The following is a 21,180-nucleotide window of genomic DNA, read 5'->3' as shown; positions in this document are numbered from 1 at the left end:
ATCGTACCGAGCCCTTGTATGGCTGTGTAGTTCTACGATCTGTGCCTGCCATCCATCGCTTAGAAAATTCAGGGTCATTCAATAAAAAAAAAACTGATTTGATTAATGACGATTAGTGAACTTTCGTATGGAAAATAAAGACCATTTCTTTAAAATAAATAATCATGTTAAAGGTAAGTTGTGATTTATTGTTTGTATGAGTTGCTATCGAGATTTAATATATGTTAAAGTAATACCTTTCGTTTACTCTTCCCGTAGGAAAAAGGACAAGTCACCTTTGAGGATAAATGGGTTTCGATGCGTCCTATTGTCTTGAAGTTACTGAAGCAGGAGACTGTGACCCAGCCGGAATGGCAAGACCTTTTTGGAGCTGTCCATTCTGTGTGCTTGTGGGACGATCGGGGGCCTTACAAGTTAAGAGATGCATTGCAGCAAGATATAATGATGTACATAAAGCAAGCTCAGGCGAGGGTGCTGGCACAAAGGGAAGACCAAGCGTTGTTGAAAGCTTATATAGCAGAATGGGGCAAGTTTTTTACACAATGTAATTATCTACCCACACCATTTAGGCAGTTGGAAAATACAATCAATAACATGAGTAAAATGTCTACTTCAAATACATCCAATCAACAGAAGAAAAACAACAATAATAACAATGAAGATAGTCTCGTGCGGAAGCTGATGCTTGACTCATGGAACCAGAGTATCTTTATGGACATTAAGCAGCGATTGCAGGACTCGGCCATGAAACTTGTGCAGGCAGAACGCAATGGAGAGTCATTTGATTCTCAGCTAGTAATAGGAGTAAGGGAATCTTATGGTAAGTGATTATGATAACCACTATTTGACAAGTACTGGTTTTAGTGTATTGACACACACTGCCAAGATGTCTATAGATCAGCATTTCTCAATGTATGGGTCGCGAGCAAACTTTGAGCAGGCCCTGACACATAAGACAACATGCCAACTGATCGGGTTAACAGCCAGTGCTAATAATATTTATGCTTCCTATTTAAGACGGCCAAAAGGTGGGTCCCAAATTTGGCAGTTTTTGTTAAGGCCCCAGCAAGCTCGGTTCTCCATAGAAACATAGTTACGTTGTCATTTTAAAACGATTAGCTAGATTGCTCTGAAACTTTGTATTTACAATAGGATAAACTATATCTAGTCCTGTAATTAGTTTATGTAGCTTCAGATACCATACTTAAAAAAATACAGCAAATTTAAGTTTTGTTAAATGAATTAATTGTATGATAAAATCTTGAACACAGTTTTACAGTGGAAAACACCATATAACCATAATTAGCTTGTGATGTTTTTGGCCAAAAGATACAACAATGTTGGTTGTTGATTTCTTGTCATATTTGTTTGGTCTTCTTATTGACAACAAGTACCCTTTTAGAGGAATACAGCTTATAATAGTTAAAACCTTTACATTCAAATGCTTGAGATTTATGTGTTTTAGTTATGTAGTGTAGTTTAGTTACCTTTTCCTAATATTTTTTTTCACTAATGGTTTTTTTTTCTTACAGTCAATTTGTGTTCCAACTCTGTTGACAAATTACAAATATATAGAGACAATTTCGAGGCAGCTTACATGCAAGCAACGGAAGAGTTTTACAAACTCAAAGCCAACGAGCATTTATCAGCAAATGGTGTGCAATCTTACATGAGATATGCAGATCAGAGGCTTAAGGAAGAAGAATCTCGGGCCCACAGATACCTGGAGCCTGGCAGTGGCAGTGTGGCCGCACTTACTCAATGCTGCGAGAGAGTGCTGATTGGGGAACATCTCCCCACCTTACTGGCAGAGAGTGCACCTCTCATCAAAGCTGGAGAGATGGATAAGCTTCAGCTGATGTTCCGGCTCTTGGACAGAGTGCCAGATGGTGTAACACCTATACTAAGGGACCTTGAAGCCCATATTGTATCAGCCGGTTTAGCCGACATGGTTGCTTCTGCTGATATTATAACTACAGACTCAGAAAAATATGTAGAGAGGTTATTAGACTTATTTAAGAAATTTAGTACCTTAGCTAAGGACGCTTTTATGGATGACCCTAGATTTTTAACTGCCAGGGATAAGGCATACAAGTGTGTTGTGAATGACACTACAGTCTTCAAACTCGAACTTCCATCATCTGCTCTTCTTCGTGGGACAAAAGGCACTGCTCCAGAGAGCAAGTGCCCTGAACTGCTGGCTAATTATTGTGATATGCTATTACGAAAAACGCCATTAAGTAAACGCTTAACTACAGAGCAAATAGAGTCAAGACTAAAGGATGTGTTGTTAGTGTTGAAATACATTGAAAACAAAGACGTGTTTATGAGGTACCATAAGGCCCATTTAACTAGAAGGTTAATATTAGATTCTAGTGCTGATTCAGAGAGAGAGGAGGACATGGTAGAATGGCTAAGAGAAGTCGGCATGCCTGCCGACTATGTGAACAAACTGGCGCGAATGTTCCAGGATATCAAGGTTAGTGAAGATCTCAATACGCAGTTCAGAGCAGACACGACGCGTCACGACGCCATTAATATTAAAATACTTAATGCAGGAGCTTGGGCTCGCGGCTCTGAAAGGGTCACAGTCAGTCTTCCTTTAGAGCTGGAAGATTACATACCAGAAGTTGAAGAGTTTTATAAGAAAAAACATTCTGGCAGAAAGCTACAATGGTACCACCACATGAGCAACGGAACCATAACGTTTGCGAATGCCGTGGGAAGGTTCGATCTCGACGTCACAACTTTCCAAATGGCGGTTTTGTTCGCGTGGAATCAAAGGCCTATGGAGAAAATAAGCTACGAAAATTTGCGCCTGGCCACCGAACTTCCCGACCCAGAGTTGAGAAGAACCCTGTGGTCGTTAGTTGCGTTTCCAAAACTAAAGCGACAACTGCTGTGTTATGCCCCGGCCGTGCAGAACCCTAAAGATTTTGCAGAAAACACGACGTTTTGGGTCAATCAAGAGTTTGCTCTGATCAAGAACGGGAAACCCCAGAGACGCGGTAAAATTAACTTGATCGGAAGATTGCAACTAAGTACTGAGCGCTCGCAAATGGAGGACAATCACTCGATCGTGCAGCTACGAATCTTGCGGACGCAAGAAGCCATCATAAAGATCTTGAAGATGAGGAAACTCATCACAAACACTGCTCTCCAGGTAAGATTACCAGCTACATATGTCGGACTTCCACAAAGAGGCTGTCAGTGTTACTGTTTTTGTACACACGTGTATGTTGCGCAATTTTTTCGAATTTCCTATCAGACAGATTTATAAAATGATTTTGCATACAATACGTTTCCTTTGAAAAGTATTTAATTTTATTTATTTTTCATTCAATCAGCACTAACAGCTAAATCGCCTTTAGTTTTTGCAGTTGTACCTACCTATAGAGTATGATACTACTGTGGTATTTTAAAACTGTTAATTTCACTAATTAGTTACTAATGAATTTTTCTTTTACGTTATTCATATTATTGTTACAGAGTGAGCTTATTGAAATATTGAAAAATATGTTCCTGCCATCGAAAAAGATGATCAAAGAGCAATTAGAGTGGCTGATCGAACACAAGTACATGCGACGGGACGACGAGGATATCAACACTTTTATATACATGGCCTAAATCACCTTCAATAATGTAAACAAACACAAAATGAAATAAAATCATAATGAAATGTACTATATCTACTTTTTATTTGTAAAGTAGCTTGAATAATAATAGTGGTTTATCATATATTTTTTTATTAAATATAATGATAGCATAATATAAAAGTTTAACTTGACAACGCAGTTAATTCTTGGCTGGTTCGATCGTTTCGCCTCCTTGAATTTGTCCCCATCCGATTAACCTGTAAAAAATAACATTTACATGATTATAACATAACATACATTTTGAAATGAATAAATCTACATGACTCCTCAACTCCTCTGGAGTTGCAGGCGTACATATGCTACGGAGACTGCTTAACAGGCGGGCCGTATGCTTGTTTGCCACCGACGTAGTATAAAAAAAAATCTTAAAATGCACATGTAACAACAAATCATGTTAGATTTTATGCTTGCAGTTGTGATAAATACAAGAGCATGTTCTTGTTCAGCCAGGTAAATGTCATTTGGAGAATGAATGTAAATAGAGCAATAAGGCACCAGTCTCATTTTCGATTGAAACTGGTTTTTTCCAAAAAATCCAAACATATTCCAATTAATCCAGCTTTGATGATTCTTTGGAGACAAGTCACATTTCCCGAAAATGTAATCTAATTTGAACCTTAACTCTGAATATTTAAGTTGAATGTATATTGGCGTGTATGTGGTCGATAAATCGTACTATGCCTGGAAAAGGGTCCCCATGCTTCAAGTACAATAAAAAAGTTTCCATCTGAAATTCCAATAGAAATTCAGATAAAAAGGTCCTTATTGCAGATGAAGCTTAATACATTCAATGCCGAAAACCCGACGTTCCCAGTAGGCCGAGCACATGATTTGCGCGACAGTATTTCGCCGCGAGATAGACTACCCGTCTTTTACTAACTGTATGAATTAAAGGGGGACGGGTAGTCTATGTCGCAGCGAGATACTCTCGCGCCAATCAGGTGCTAGCCGCCTAGCCCGGCTGATGTCTTGTGTGGCTGGGTGGCAATGAATATGTTAAAGGATCTTTATTAGTTGTAGTGTGGTAAGGTGTAGTAAGGTGAACATACCGCCAGTGGTTCTCGACTCTCCTGCTGAGCGCGACCTTCTCGCCGATCTCTGTGCACACGGGGTTGGTGAGCGTGATCTTGGCCAGATCGGCCTTGGTGGCGATCACGCGCCCGCCGGTACTCAGCGACCCGATGTTCACTAGCAACACCTGCAATCGAAAACTTCTATTATAATACCTACATTGGCGAAAACAAGTTTCTGTGACAAATAGGCTTGATGACAAATTTTTATTAATGGTAGCAATCGATCAGGTTCGTTTTTGGGATCAAATGTCTATATGGGACCCACTGCATTAAAACAATACAAAAGCACAGATACAAAAGTCAGAAATGATAGTCAAAGTTCGACAGTCGCGAAAAATTGCGATTTTGTCGGTGGTATATTTCGTTTATGCATATAGTTGCTGTACAATCTTTTTTTGGATAAAATGTAGGGAATCGAATAGTACCCTTACTTTATTCCTTTTTGGATGTTAAAAAAAACTTAAAATTTTGAAACCCATAGATCCTGTACTTTTTTATCGTTTCCATATCGTCGGGTGACAAGCAAAAGTCACTTAGTTCATAGCCATAGTGAACCGTATTATTATCCAAATAAGGTTGATTTTTAGGGTTCCGTACCCAAAGGGCAAAAATAGGACCCTATTACTAAGACTCCGCTGTCTGTCTGTCGGTCTGTCACCAGGCTGTATGTCATGAACCGTGATAGCTAGACAGTTGAAATTTTCACAGATGATGTATTTTTGTTGCCGCTATAACAACAAATACTAAAAAGTACGGCACCATCGATGCACGAGTCCGACTCGCACTTGGCCGGTTTTAGTAGGACGGACGGACAGCGGAGTCTTAGTAATAGGGTCCCGTTTTTACCGTTTGGGTACGGAACCCTAAAAACAGAATAAAATAAATATTTAAGTGGGGCTCCCATACGACAGACGTGATTTTTTTGCCGCTTTTTTGAGTTAGTGAATTAGTAAGTTTTAAATAAATAAATATACATCATTTATTTCGAGTAACTACAGACTCATATTTTAAGATTAGTTGTTTTACTTGTCCCCTGACGATATATTATTTTAATATCCACATTATTGCGATAAATTGCTCATTTGCTATCTATATTACTAGATTTTGTTATAAAATTCAACATGTGTCCATCCCTATTAAAGAAATCCCTTTGAGTTTACCTCGTTCCTGGTCAACTTCTGTACTTTGGCGGCCTTCTTATCACCCTCGGTGCGCACGCCGAGCAGCCGCTTCAGCAGGTAGTACGACACCTCCAGCTTCACGAAGATGCCGGGCAGCGCGCCCACGGCTCCCAGGACCTGGTGGAATTAAGTATTCATATACACGGTGGCCCATTCAGATCGGTCAGTATGGGAAAGTCTAAAACTATAAGACACGATGTATCAAGGTTTACTAACGTGCCCGACAAGTCGGTCAGCGCGACACAGGGTGGGTTCGATCTTGGTGCCGACGCCGATGAGTCCGCCGGGTACAGCATATTGCAGCTCGTTCTGCTCGGTGTAGAGTGACACGATGTATACAGCAAGGTTAACTAACCTGCCCGACAAGTCGGTCAGCGCGACACAGGGTGGGTTCGATCTTGGTGCCGACGCCGATGAGTCCGCCGGGTACAGCATATTGCAGCTCGTTCTGCTCGGTGTAGAGTGACACGATGTATACAGCAAGGTTAACTAACCTGCCCGACAAGTCGGTCAGCGCGACACAGGGTGGGTTCGATCTTGGTGCCGACGCCGATGAGTCCGCCGGGTACAGCATATTGCAGCTCGTTCTGCTCGGTGTAGAGTGACACGATGTATACAGCAAGGTTAACTAACCTGCCCGACAAGTCGGTCAGCGCGACACAGGGTGGGTTCGATTTTGGTGCCGACGCCGATGAGTCCGCCGGGTACTACATATTGCAGCTCGTTCTGCTCGGTGTAGAGTGACACGATGTATACAGCAAGGTTAACTAACCTGCCCGACAAGTCGGTCAGCGCGACACAGGGTGGGTTCGATCTTGGTGCCGACGCCGATGAGTCCGCCGGGTACAGCATATTGCAGCTCGTTCTGCTCGGTGTAGAGTGACACGATGTATACAGCAAGGTTAACTAACCTGCCCGACAAGTCGGTCAGCGCGACACAGGGTGGGTTCGATTTTGGTGCCGACGCCGATGAGTCCGCCGGGTACTACATATTGCAGCTCGTTCTGCTCGGTGTAGAGTGACACGATGTATACAGCAAGGTTAACTAACCTGCCCGACAAGTCGGTCAGCGCGACACAGGGTGGGTTCGATCTTGGTGCCGACGCCGATGAGTCCGCCGGGTACAGCATATTGCAGCTCGTTCTGCTCGGTGTAGAGTGACACGATGTATACAGCAAGGTTAACTAACCTGCCCGACAAGTCGGTCAGCGCGACACAGGGTGGGTTCGATCTTGGTGCCGACGCCGATGAGTCCGCCGGGTACTACATATTGCAGCTCGTTCTGCTCGGTGTAGAGTGACACGATGTATACAGCAAGGTTAACTAACCTGCCCGACAAGTCGGTCAGCGCGACACAGGGTGGGTTCGATCTTGGTGCCGACGCCGATGAGTCCGCCGGGTACAGCATATTGCAGCTCGTTCTGCTCGGTGTAGAGTGACACGATGTATACAGCAAGGTTAACTAACCTGCCCGACAAGTCGGTCAGCGCGACACAGGGTGGGTTCGATCTTGGTGCCGACGCCGATGAGTCCGCCGGGTACAGCATATTGCAGCTCGTTCTGCTCGGTGTAGAGTGACACGATGTATACAGCAAGGTTAACTAACCTGCCCGACAAGTCGGTCAGCGCGACACAGGGTGGGTTCGATCTTGGTGCCGACGCCGATGAGTCCGCCGGGTACTACATGTTGCAGCTCGTTCTGCTCGGTGTAGAGTGACACGATGTATACAGCAAGGTTAACTAACCTGCCCGACAAGTCGGTCAGCGCGACACAGGGTGGGTTCGATCTTGGTGCCGACGCCGATGAGTCCGCCGGGTACAGCATATTGCAGCTCGTTCTGCTCGGTGTAGAGTGACACGATGTATACAGCAAGGTTAACTAACCTGCCCGACAAGTCGGTCAGCGCGACACAGGGTGGGTTCGATCTTGGTGCCGACGCCGATGAGTCCGCCGGGTACAGCATATTGCAGCTCGTTCTGCTCGGTGTAGAGTGACACGATGTATACAGCAAGGTTAACTAACCTGCCCGACAAGTCGGTCAGCGCGACACAGGGTGGGTTCGATCTTGGTGCCGACGCCGATGAGTCCGCCGGGTACTACATATTGCAGCTCGTTCTGCTCGGTGTAGAGTGACACGATGTATACAGCAAGGTTAACTAACCTGCCCGACAAGTCGGTCAGCGCGACACAGGGTGGGTTCGATCTTGGTGCCGACGCCGATGAGTCCGCCGGGTACAGCATATTGCAGCTCGTTCTGCTCGGTGTAGAGTGACACGATGTATACAGCAAGGTTAACTAACCTGCCCGACAAGTCGGTCAGCGCGACACAGGGTGGGTTCGATCTTGGTGCCGACGCCGATGAGTCCGCCGGGTACTACATATTGCAGCTCGTTCTGCTCGGTGTAGAGTGACACGATGTATACAGCAAGGTTAACTAACCTGCCCGACAAGTCGGTCAGCGCGACACAGGGTGGGTTCGATCTTGGTGCCGACGCCGATGAGTCCGCCGGGTACAGCATATTGCAGCTCGTTCTGCTCGGTGTAGAGTGACACGATGTATACAGCAAGGTTAACTAACCTGCCCGACAAGTCGGTCAGCGCGACACAGGGTGGGTTCGATCTTGGTGCCGACGCCGATGAGTCCGCCGGGTACAGCATATTGCAGCTCGTTCTGCTCGGTGTAGAGTGACACGATGTATACAGCAAGGTTAACTAACCTGCCCGACAAGTCGGTCAGCGCGACACAGGGTGGGTTCGATCTTGGTGCCGACGCCGATGAGTCCGCCGGGTACTACATGTTGCAGCTCGTTCTGCTCGGTGTAGAGTGACACGATGTATACAGCAAGGTTAACTAACCTGCCCGACAAGTCGGTCAGCGCGACACAGGGTGGGGTCGATCTTGGTGCCGACGCCGATGAGTCCGCCGGGTACAGCATATTGCAGCTCGTTCTGCTCGGTGTAGAGTGACACGATGTATACAGCAAGGTTAACTAACCTGCCCGACAAGTCGGTCAGCGCGACACAGGGTGGGTTCGATCTTGGTGCCGACGCCGATGAGTCCGCCGGGTACTACATATTGCAGCTCGTTCTGCTCGGTGTAGAGTGACACGATGTATACAGCAAGGTTAACTAACCTGCCCGACAAGTCGGTCAGCGCGACACAGGGTGGGTTCGATCTTGGTGCCGACGCCGATGAGTCCGCCGGGTACAGCATATTGCAGCTCGTTCTGCTCGGTGTAGAGTGACACGATGTATACAGCAAGGTTAACTAACCTGCCCGACAAGTCGGTCAGCGCGACACAGGGTGGGTTCGATCTTGGTGCCGACGCCGATGAGTCCGCCGGGTACAGCATATTGCAGCTCGTTCTGCTCGGTGTAGAGTGACACGATGTATACAGCAAGGTTAACTAACCTGCCCGACAAGTCGGTCAGCGCGACACAGGGTGGGTTCGATCTTGGTGCCGACGCCGATGAGTCCGCCGGGTACAGCATATTGCAGCTCGTTCTGCTCGGTGTAGAGTGACACGATGTATACAGCAAGGTTAACTAACCTGCCCGACAAGTCGGTCAGCGCGACACAGGGTGGGTTCGATCTTGGTGCCGACGCCGATGAGTCCGCCGGGTACAGCATATTGCAGCTCGTTCTGCTCGGTGTAGAGTGACACGATGTATACAGCAAGGTTAACTAACCTGCCCGACAAGTCGGTCAGCGCGACACAGGGTGGGTTCGATCTTGGTGCCGACGCCGATGAGTCCGCCGGGTACTACATATTGCAGCTCGTTCTGCTCGGTGTAGAGTGACACGATGTATACAGCAAGGTTAACTAACCTGCCCGACAAGTCGGTCAGCGCGACACAGGGTGGGTTCGATCTTGGTGCCGACGCCGATGAGTCCGCCGGGTACAGCATATTGCAGCTCGTTCTGCTCGGTGTAGAGTGACACGATGTATACAGCAAGGTAAACTAACCTGCCCGACAAGTCGGTCAGCGCGACACAGGGTGGGTTCGATCTTGGTGCCGACGCCGATGAGTCCGCCGGGTACAGCATATTGCAGCTCGTTCTGCTCGGTGTAGAGTGACACGATGTATACAGCAAGGTTAACTAACCTGCCCGACAAGTCGGTCAGCGCGACACAGGGTGGGTTCGATCTTGGTGCCGACGCCGATGAGTCCGCCGGGTACTACATATTGCAGCTCGTTCTGCTCGGTGTAGAGTGACACGATGTATACAGCAAGGTTAACTAACCTGCCCGACAAGTCGGTCAGCGCGACACAGGGTGGGTTCGATCTTGGTGCCGACGCCGATGAGTCCGCCGGGTACAGCATATTGCAGCTCGTTCTGCTCGGTGTAGAGTGACACGATGTATACAGCAAGGTTAACTAACCTGCCCGACAAGTCGGTCAGCGCGACACAGGGTGGGTTCGATCTTGGTGCCGACGCCGATGAGTCCGCCGGGTACAGCATATTGCAGCTCGTTCTGCTCGGTGTAGAGTGACACGATGTATACAGCAAGGTTAACTAACCTGCCCGACAAGTCGGTCAGCGCGACACAGGGTGGGTTCGATCTTGGTGCCGACGCCGATGAGTCCGCCGGGTACAGCATATTGCAGCTCGTTCTGCTCGGTGTAGAGTGACACGATGCGCGAGAATATGGGCTGGCAGGTCAGCTTGCCGTCGGCGTCTTTTGACACCAGGCCCGGTCGCACCTGCGTATAGTAAAGAAAGGTTACATAGAGTCTTTAGGGGCCCGCGGCTGCGTGAGTAAAGTTTCCCTTCATTCTATTGGAGGGTGGAGTATTTAAGAAAGAAAGAAAAAGCATTTATTAGCACAACATAACATAAAACTAAAACTAAAAAAATAATTACACAGGTTGCGCTAAATGGTCCTTACTCAGCTAGGTGTCACGGTATGAGCCAACATGGCACACTCCGCGACGTTGATTTTCAGTAAGGCCCAGTAGATGGACTAGGTGGCACTCAGTAAATGGGTTATACTATACCTAAGTGGCCACAATGTAAAAAATAAATAAGAGAAAGCTTAAATACAAATAACAATCAAATTACTTAACTCCGTATTAACTAGTACTCTAAGAACAATTCAAATTATTTTCTATGAAAATATTACCGGACCGGATGTGACCGGATAGCCGAGCGGTTCAGGCACCTGTCCGGTAAACGGGGGACGCTGGTTCGATTCCAGCTCTGAACACTGGAGGCTTTGGTCATTTTTTCCTTCGTATATGACATTTATTTCAGTTTGTATTAACTAGTGCTTATTTATATACAGTGGTGTTATCTTAATACTACATTATTAATCTACGGCGATGCATGTATAATTTTACCTGGATCAGCGTGCGCCAACTAATATCTAGTTATATATAATATTCTGCTGACCGGCACAAAGGTCAAATACTTACAAGACAAAACGTATGAATAGGTGGTATAGGTCAAATACTTATAAGATCTCAAAAGTTTTAAAGCGAATGCTACTCTAGCACTGTGATGATGAAAAAAATAGGAAACGGTGAAGCGCGCTACGTTACGTTAGAATGGCCATACGGCTCAAATCTGTTAGAGTGAGAGAGTAGAGTGTGACACTGTTGCACCAAATCATCTGTCACCGTTAGCACTCCCTGCACGATGGGGCCACCGGCGGCGCTGCCGTGACGGTCATCGACCTCAGCCCGGATTGTTCACGTCGAACGAACGGATCATACCTGTGTTAGAGTGAGACAGTAGTGGTAGAGTGGGACAGTAGGTACCTCGATCTCCATGCCGACAGTGAGCACTCCCTGCAGGATGGAGCCACCAGCGACACCCCCACGAAGGTCGTCGACCTCGCAACCTGGTTTGTTCACGTCGAAGGAACGGATGACGATCATGCGCGGGGGGGAGGTGAAGTCTCGCAGCGGTACGGGGATCTTCTTTGTGACATACTCGCAAAGTACCTGCGTAAGAAAACAATAGTCATTTCTTGGATTCTTAATTTCGTCTTCTGGAAAAATGTTAAGAGTACGAATTTAATACTCGGGTTTTTACATAAGAATACCACACAAATAAGCGTTAACAAACACGATGTTAATAATACAGGTCGTAATACGAGGAATTTTTTTAAACCCTAAAGTTTCTTCCCTAAAATAGCTAACCTTTCATAACAGTATTGGAAGTTCCTTCACTGCCTTATTATTGAAACTAACTTCAATATTCTACTTGAGCTGAGCTGAAATAGGGATGATGGGACCCTTGGGATATTGGCGAACTGCTCATGCTGCACCTTGGCCTGACCTTCCTTCACCAGATCTCATTCTACATTAGGGCGTCTTAAATCTCAATCAACAAGACCAAAAACTGTGGGTAACCGTGTAGTAGAGACGAATTTGATAACCTCGTAAGGCCTAATGTGCATTACAATGTACACTCTGTTTCTGTGTGTATGTCTAATTTGAACCTTACACAAACTAAATTAAGTAGCATTTCTTTTGTTTCATTGTTTTCTAAATCAAACGAAAGTCACCCTAATCTTCTATACAACAAGGTTCAAATTAAAAATAGGGAAACTTGGTATGGTGGGCCTTACAAGGATAAAGGTATGACGAGACATAGCCTAGGCCATAAAACACGTGGACCAACTTTTGTGGTAGGTTTTGTTGAAGCGGTCTTCACCTCTAGCAACAGACTTCAGTTGGTTGATGTTATTACCTCGATATTGTACTTGAGCTGAGCTGAAATGGGGATAATCGGAGCCCCTTCAGCCACGGTTCCCTGCACGAACTTGACGATCTGCTCGTGCTGCTCCTTGGCCTGGCCTTCCTTCACCAGGTCGATCTTGTTCTGCAGAATGAGGATGTGCTTCAGTTTCATGATCTCGATGGCGGCCAAGTGTTCGCTGGTCTGCGGTTGGGGGCATGACTCATTGCCTGTGGAATGCATATAAATGTATCAAGGGTTCGCGGTATATTATTTCTTAACCCTTAGGACCACTTGCACCATTCACTGACCTGGGGTTAACCGGTTAAACCTGGAGTTACCATGGTTACCAGTATACATAGTTATACAATTTGACACTGGGTTAACGGTTTAACCGGGTTAGTGGGATGGTGCAAGTGGCGCTTAAAGGCTTATCCAGATCTAGGAGAACCAGGAACGCGATGCTCTTGTTTGCAAAAGGTGCGTGAGAGTTTCTAAAGTCAAATGCTCTTTTTTTGGATTCAAACCTAAAATTCAGTATGATAGTAAAGATAGAATACCTATTGCATAACAAAAACTACTAGATGACTGGTCTGGCCTAGTAGGTAGTGACCCTGCCTGCGAAGCCGATGGTCCTGGGTTCGAATCCCGGTAAGGTCATTTATTTGTGTGAGGAGCACAGATATTTGTTCCTGAGTCATGGGTGTTTTCTATGTATTTAAGTATATTATATATATTTTTGTCTGAGTACCCATAACACAAGCCTCCTTGAGCTTACCGTGGGACTTAGTCAATCTATGTAAGAATGTCCTATAATAATAATAAAAAAACCGACTTCAATGGGGGATGCCGCTAAAGTTCACTTATTGTTGATGGTGCACTCTTAGATTCCAGACAATGAAATGAAAAAGACAGCATCTTTTGCCTAATTATGTAGAAAAGGAGGTAAAACCACCAACTTTTCTAGTAGCATTTTGTTTCTGTAAGGGTCGCAGTTCTAACCTAACCTGACCTACTTTTCTGATAGCATTTCGTTTCTGTAAGGGTCACAGCTCTAACCTAACCTACTTTTCTGATAGCAGTTCTGTTCTGTGAGAATCGCAGCTCAAAACCCAACCACCCACCTAACCCACTTTTCTAGTAGCATTTCCGGGTCCGGATCAGAGTCCGGGTCCGTGTCCGGCTGTCCGGGTCCAAGTTTGGGTCAGAGTTCGGTCCGGGTCCGAGTTGGGATCCATGTTCAGACCCGGGTCCGGGTCCAAGTTTAGGTCTGGGTCCATAAGGAAGAGAACAAATCGCCAAACGTGAACTATGTGTCATTGAAGAGTTCCATTCTGATAATTATCAGCAGTTTCCATTTCATCAAATGTCACTTTTTTTAATGTAAATGCTGGATTTGTTGATAAAAAAACAAAAATCACTATATGTATGCCTTTCACATTTGAGGAGTTCCCTCGGTTCCTCGTGGGTCTCATCATCAGAACTCGAGCTTGACAAAAATATGTCTTAAAAACTTAAGTTGCTTAACAAACATAAAGAAGAGGACAAATCGCCAAACGTAAACTATGCGTCATTAAAGAGTTCCATTCTGATCATCATCAGCAGTTCCACTTCATCAAATGTCACTTTTTAAAATGGAAGTGCTGGATTTGTTTATAAAAATACAAAAATCACTATATGTATGCCTTTAACATTTGAGGAGTTCCCTCGATTCCTCATGGATCCCATCATCAGAACTGCTTTTTGACAAAAACGGGCCGAATCTGTATGACGGAGTTGTGGAGTAAAAAACATTAAAAAAAAAACATACAACCGAATCTAGAACCTCCTCCTTTGAAATCTTGAAGTCGGTTAAAAAAAAAGTGAGTTGGATTTAAAAAAAAAACATTCGGGGGAAAAGGGGAAACCCTTGGCGTAAGTCAATCTCGCATTAATTCTGTGTGAAGAAGAGTCGTTCAACGTACCTAACATGTCTACAACTTGGAAGCCCTACCAGGTCTATTATGATACGCACCAGCAATGAGCAGTAGAGCCGCGTCTATGACCGCAGCGCCGTTACTTACGCATAAGGATGTCGTGCCCAGGGCAGTCCACGAAGCTGACATGTCTGACAATTTGGAAACTACCCGGTCTACGATACGTACCAGCAATGAGCAGTAGAGCCGCGTCCATGACCGTGGCACCGTTAAGCATAGTGGCCCTGATTTCCTGCCTGTGGCAATCAATGTAGCTGACATGTCTGACAACTTGGAAGCCCTACCAGGTCTATTATGATACGCACCAGCAATGAGCAGTAGAGCCGCGTCCATGATCGCAGTGCCGTTAAGCATGGTCGCCATGGGGATGTCGTGCGGGGCAGTCGACGAATCTGACATGTCTGACGAGCTGGAAGCCCTATCCTGTTCATAGGGAATGATGCGAACCAGCAATGAGCAGTAGAGCCGCGTCCATGACCGCGGCACCGTTAAGCATGGTCGCCATGAGGATGTCGTGCCCGGGGCAGTCGACGAAGCTGACATGTCTGACGAGCTGGAAGCGGCCGGAACAGTTGGCGCGCAGACACGGAAAGTTGTCGTCCTTCGACGACCCGCCGGAGATGAACGACGTGGGCCGGGGGCACTTCGGGTTGTCGCATTTGTAGATTTTCGCGTTCGCGTAACCTAGGTTACAAATGCAATGTTGTTAGATTTTGGGACTATAATTACTCATAACTACTGCTACTTATAAGTTTTGTAGTTTCTGTTAGTCACGGTGGTTCTTACTGCTAATACTCGAAGATGATATCTACCTACTGATTTTGCTAAAGTTACAGGTGTTTTTTTCTCTCGATCAGTATCAAACTCATTATGGGTACCTACTTAGTTTTATGGCATTACTCATAAACGTGTGTCAAATCTAACAAACAGTTGATAGAGTTAGACCGAGGTAAAGTCTGCAACGATTGTGATAGCACACGCTGCACACGCAGTGCCAGTGTTATTTATAGGCCAGGATTACACTTGTAAGTTTTACTTACGTAAGTAGGGACACAGCTATACTACAGAATGAGATATGAATATCGTTATCTCATTCTAGCAAATAGCTTTGTCCCTACTTACCTAAGTAAAACTTACAAGTGTAATCCTGGCCTTACGTCATAATTTCATAGAAGTTTGACGTTTAAAATACGTGTGCTACCAAAATTGTTGCAGACTTATCTTGGACTGACTCTAAGGCCCACTTGCACCATTCCACTAACCCGGACCGGTTGACCGGTTAAACCTGGAGTTACCTTGGTTACCAGTAGAATTTGACACTTGAGTTAACGGTTTAACCGCTTAACCCTGGGTTAGTGGGATGGTGCAAATCATGGTAGTATCAGAGGTCGGTAAGCTTAAGAAGAGTAGAAAGCGTAATAGAAATAACCACTTTTAGGAATCTCAAGGAACCTCAAATCGTCGTTTTAGGTGGTCTAAGAACTCCAAGATTCTTCTGGGTGACTTGCTGACTTGAAGAGCCGCAATCCAAAGAACCACGCATTACTTAGATACCGACTCCTGGTCTAATTTAGTTATTTTGTGAAGAAAGTGACAAGCATATAGAAAACAGGCCACATTAATTTATTTGAAATGATTTGTCATAGATCTTGACCTAGTTGGCTCAAAAGATAATTGCTTGCTTTTGTCTTTAATCCTTTACAAAGACAACATTTTTGCTTCATGTATGTTACGGTAAAAACTCGGAACTGAAAAAATCGATTTTAAAACTAGTTTTCTCAGTTTTTTCACTAAAACGCGTTTTTTACGAAGACATTATTGCCTATAAAGCAAAAAAAGGTCTGTACCATGTGATTAACAATTTACTATTTTGATGAAAATGCAAAATCATACAATATTTTACTTCTATTTTACATAGAGACGGTCAACTGTAAAATAATAAAACAATAAATAATGAATATTAATACATGTATTACCATAATACTTAACATACAATGCATAAAATTAAAGCATGCACCACAGAGCATGTTACAGAGAAAGTCAATGGCAGAAGTGGCTAAGCGGGTCAATTGTTTATGTATAATTTTATCAACACAGGTTCTTTGTCTGCCAAAAAGTAATGTTCAGATTATTTGAAACACCTCGTCCGCTTAGTCACTTCTGCTGCTGACTGTAGAGACAACAACCAATGGTTCTGAAATCATAAACATTCTAATATTTATAAACAATTTTCTAAAAAGAAATATCTAAGGAAGAACTCAATATTTCAGCTTAAATGCCGAAATTCTACACGTCCAATTTTCTTACTTAATAAACATCTACAATACCCTAATACACATATCTTTCATGCCACTATTTGTGCCATTTTCAACCAAAAGGGTACTTATTGTCGCTTGATAGTAAGGCGCTATTTCCATATAGCTTCAATTAGAAATGAACCTTATCAACAAGCGACAATGTGGTACCTTTTGATTGAAAACGTCACAATTGAGTTAGCGAGTCACCACCTGTTTCACAATTTTGAGCCTGATTGTCATAGCAGGTGACCGGTAGTCTCTTCCCATTATCCAGTCCATCCAACATTCAAATCTAGCCTATGATCTAAGTTCCCAGCACTAAAGTGCTGCATTGCAATATTCTGCACCTGGCCGGGACCATCTCCGGATGTATCACATTGTGCGTTCGGGGATGGTATCCGCCACGTGTATCCCTTGCTTTCAGATTAATTTGTATTAAAGGGACTCTGCGCTGTTGGCCCCACCCACGCTTCCCAAAGGTCCGGGACCCCATGGTCCCGAGATATGGAAAGACAGACAAATAACAATAATAATTCATTGTGAAAATGAACCTTACATTTTTATCTTACACAGTAAACTTCTCATTAATAACGAGAACATTGTATAAGACCTAAAAGCTAACAATCAGCAAAAGTTTTATAAAAACGTCTATAAATGTTTTATAAAATAAAAATCTAAACACACATCTAAAAATGGTTGTTATTTCATAAAGATCAAAGGCGCTTAGATTAAGGCACTAATTTAATTCCAGATTTAAAGAGATTCAGTGTGTAGACACTTGTGATACTGTAAGTAAAATAAACGCTTGGAAATTATATCCATTTTGTAAAACTGAGCTAGTAGTACCATTTAAAATAAGTATTTTCTACATTTCATGGTCCCACACTTGCATTCAGTTCTGTTTCTTAGCATGCTCATATTTTGCTGTTGAATTTCAAATCTGGATTTAGCAGGAGAGGCAGGGGAGTCTGCAGTGGTTGCTTCATCACCGTTTGGAATACTTGCGTCATCTGCCTCTACCACGGGTTTCCGTGGCGCGTGGCTGCCAGGTTCTTCATCATTATCATTTGCTTTCTGCAAATAATCAAAACAAATTTCCTCTCCCGCATCAATATCCCGTGTCGCAAACAATGCCAGCATTGGAAGATTAGGATCAAGACAATCAGCCCATATGGCCCAGACTCCCAAGTTAGGATCACAGGAGTGGTTTATAAAATGTGATACATTCCCAAGGTGCGCTGCATCAACTACGTAAGGATTTTCCACAGAGTTAAAATCCAGATCAAACAGATATGTCAAGCCATTAGCGTCATATTCCCTCCCGCGTTTCTCAGCCTCTTCAAAAGTAATTACTTCTCCTACATATTGACAGATGAATTGTCCCTGTTTTATGTTCTGTTCTGTTCTGATACCCCACCCACAGCCATTGGCCGTTCTGTAGATACATAGCTTGATATTTCTTCCTCCTTGAACAACTCTGTTGTTGCAATCTGATGAACATTTGCAGGCTTTGTTGCACTCGTAAATTGGCGTCCCAGATGCGACGCGTAATCTCTTGTTGACAGTGTACGCAAACAGGCCTGCCTGCATTCCGCAGCAGGACTTAGAGCGGCAGTTGCAGGCAGTGCAGTCACACCCTATTGGAGGATCATCTGGAATGGTTACCCCCACACCAGGAATAGACTGATTTATGTACGTGAAGTTTTCCGGAGGACCAGCCAAATCAACCTCATTTTCTATAGTAAGTTTCTTTGATTTATCAACTTGATTTATGTGTTCTTCCCATTGTTTTAAGGACATCATCTGTCGACATCTCTTTCTACACAACACATAGAGTTGATATATATTTCTAGTATCTTGAACAAGTTCTGCAGCAAATTGTTCCTCTTCTGCAGGTAAAATTATCATGCAGAGTAATTTAATTGTTAATGCCTCCTTTAGTTTGTATATGTCAGTCTCATCTACTTCATCTATTCTAGCTACTAAGTTATCTTCACTGAGTAAATCTCCAAATGAAATTTCATTTTTTAGTTTATCAATACTTTCACAGTATGTTAATTCTTTATCAGTAAGAAATTCTCGCAGAAGTTCCGGGCAGTTGTCAAGATGAGCCAGTGGTTCCCATGTGTTTTCATCATCATCAAAACCTTTCCATTTTATATAAAAATATTCTATGCCATCTTCGAATTTGATGTCAACAATTTTTTCTATGATGTAGTCATCTTCTTCCTGCTTCACCTTGCCTTTCTTCTGTCTCTTGGCAACGGGCATATCTTCTTCCCCAGGGTCTAGTGAATGGTTTCTTTTTCTCGATTTTCTCAACTTTTTGGCATACATATTCTCATCTTTCTCATCAGCTCTTTCACGGAACAACCTCAACACTGAGTCCGACAGGCGCTCTGCAACATACCATGTGAATAAGTTTAGTAAATGCTAGATTAACTTCAGGTAAGAATTTACAGCGTAAATATGTTTAAATTTACCTTACTTATAGACCTATTCACATGGTACATTGTACAACTACTGCATAATTCATAAAAAAGATACTTTAAAACTGATTTTTATTTATAGTCTTATGTGTGAGTTAATACACTCTTAGCTCACACTTAACTAAATCTAAATCAAAAAATCCATACTCAATTAAAATGAAACATGAAGCTTAAATGGCAAAGCATAGGGTTTTCCGATACATAAAACAATTTGGTGGCAAATTATACTAACTTTCTACAATGAAAAAATATATCACTTATTAGAAAAAAAAAGGTAATGATTATTAGTTTCTATAATGATGCAATACCTTAATGAAGGCATGATGGATTATGAGATTAGTTTGTTTTAATATAAAGATTCAATTTAGAATGGAATGGGAGACTTAAAGGTCTAGGGCGGCTAGAGGTTAAGGTTTAAGAAATAATTTTGTATAAAAATATAGGTAATCAATGGTTTTTTTTTAATGAACCAGAACATACACTAAATAAAGTTGGTAAATATATACATACCTAATTTGATAGTAATATTCCTTTCCAGTTCATTCTTAAATCTGACAGTCTGCACTCCTGAGATTGCTTTCACAACTGTTGACTTTCCGTGAGCTACATGACCAATGGTACCAATATTAATTGTGGCTTGTCTGGAGATCACTTCAGGAGACAGAGCTGACAATTTTGTGATATCCTGAAATAGTAAAAGTTATGATTAACTATTTTAATAAGATAATGATGATTCTAAGACAGCAAATAATTATATCATTAGAACCTAACTGTATTTGATCACACTTACAGAACAGAATAGTATAGCAATGTACACCAAGTTCAAATAAAGTAACAGAGTAGAAGCAATGAAAAAACCAATCCAGGCTTGTATTCACTATATTTTCAACGAATTTCAGAGTATGAAAATTTCATGTGCTACTTTCGAAATGCAGCATAAAAATCTACTAACGTCAAAACGTAACGCAATAGCAAATTTGGATTTTAAGCTTATTTCTCAAAGAAATCCCTGGACTCAAGCAAAATGGTGCTTTATCTCTTTTTTGTACTTACAAGTTTGGTTAAGTCTTGCTGATGCAAGTTTGACTTGGCAGTCTGTCCTTCACTCGATGCCATGTTTCAGCCGCAGATAGTAACTCTTGTTGTGCCGTCTACAAATAATGGTAATAATAAATAGTTTTATTCGAATCTTAGTGCCCTATTGCCCATAAATTTAAACTATTTCACCTCACAAAATTTGTAGATTTCGTGGCGGGATGGCGCGGCTAGTGGCATGGATGGATGGATGTACAGACATAAACTAATTACTAATTTTTTAAACGTGTTTGACAAGCTCCATAGACAACTAGATTCTAGATCCTCTATTGAGAGCGGTAAAACAAGGGGTTGGAATGGTTTTTTTTCTTCTTAAAGTACTGTTAGTGTTGCAAATACAAAAAAATGTAGAGCTTGTGTGTAATCAGCCTTATCACCTCGTGGTGATTAGTTGATGCCTAGGAGGTATAACCAAACAGAGACGTCATGTCTGTAATTTTCGGTACAAAAAAGTCTGCCGATTTTTGCGGGGGAGAGGAACGTCAAATGTATACGTAACGTAAAAATAGCCATGTCAGATAAACGTTAGTCCATACGGCATACATTGTGTACGACCATTGGCCGATTATTTTCGACACAGGGGAACAAGAGGGGAACGCCTGTTAATGGCTACTCCGTTTGGTTATATCCTCTTAGGCTTTTTGTTAGTTACAATACATAAATACCTACTAAAATATGTGTTCCGCAATAATTGAATTAGTTTAATATATTATAATCGAAGCAT

General features: G+C 43.2%; 2 protein-coding genes across 4 annotated transcripts; one reads left to right on the top strand and one right to left on the bottom strand.

Moving 5' to 3' along the window:
* Positions 1 to 30: 30 nt before the first annotated feature.
* Positions 31 to 3,683, top strand: LOC134744558 (cullin-5). The gene is made up of 4 exons (XM_063678396.1): positions 31 to 173; positions 259 to 820; positions 1,533 to 3,163; positions 3,490 to 3,683. Exons 1-4 carry the CDS (start codon positions 165 to 167, stop codon positions 3,625 to 3,627), a joined length of 2,340 nt encoding a protein of 779 aa, XP_063534466.1. The 5' UTR covers positions 31 to 164; the 3' UTR covers positions 3,628 to 3,683.
* On the bottom strand, positions 3,675 to 20,656 carry LOC134744577 (eukaryotic translation initiation factor 2 subunit 3-like). 3 transcript variants are annotated; one of them, XM_063678427.1, is made up of 9 exons: positions 20,415 to 20,635; positions 19,872 to 20,046; positions 15,023 to 15,259; positions 12,612 to 12,829; positions 11,675 to 11,860; positions 10,436 to 10,618; positions 5,890 to 6,027; positions 4,706 to 4,854; positions 3,675 to 3,853 (listed from the first exon to the last, which is right to left on the bottom strand). In XM_063678427.1, the coding sequence occupies exons 1-9, from the start codon at positions 20,475 to 20,477 to the stop codon at positions 3,796 to 3,798; spliced, it is 1,407 nt and encodes a 468-aa protein (XP_063534497.1). In that variant the 5' UTR covers positions 20,478 to 20,635; the 3' UTR covers positions 3,675 to 3,795. The 3 variants fall into 3 exon arrangements, with proteins under 3 accessions (XP_063534497.1, XP_063534493.1, XP_063534496.1); XM_063678423.1 differs by lacking the exons at positions 3,675 to 3,853; positions 4,706 to 4,854; positions 5,890 to 6,027; ... (2 more) ...; positions 12,612 to 12,829; positions 15,023 to 15,259 and adding an exon at positions 16,530 to 19,271 and having other exon boundaries at positions 20,415 to 20,512; positions 20,589 to 20,656; XM_063678426.1 differs by lacking the exons at positions 3,675 to 3,853; positions 4,706 to 4,854; positions 5,890 to 6,027; ... (2 more) ...; positions 12,612 to 12,829; positions 15,023 to 15,259 and adding an exon at positions 16,530 to 19,271 and having other exon boundaries at positions 20,415 to 20,647.
* Positions 20,657 to 21,180: the final 524 nt, after the last annotated feature.

The sequence above is a fragment of the Cydia strobilella genome, chromosome 10 (genome assembly GCF_947568885.1).
Source record: "Cydia strobilella chromosome 10, ilCydStro3.1, whole genome shotgun sequence".
In the NCBI taxonomy this organism is placed as follows: Eukaryota; Metazoa; Arthropoda; class Insecta; order Lepidoptera; family Tortricidae; genus Cydia; species Cydia strobilella.
The sequence above is the reverse complement of the archived record's forward strand: the minus strand, read 5'-3'. Positions and strand labels throughout refer to the sequence as shown.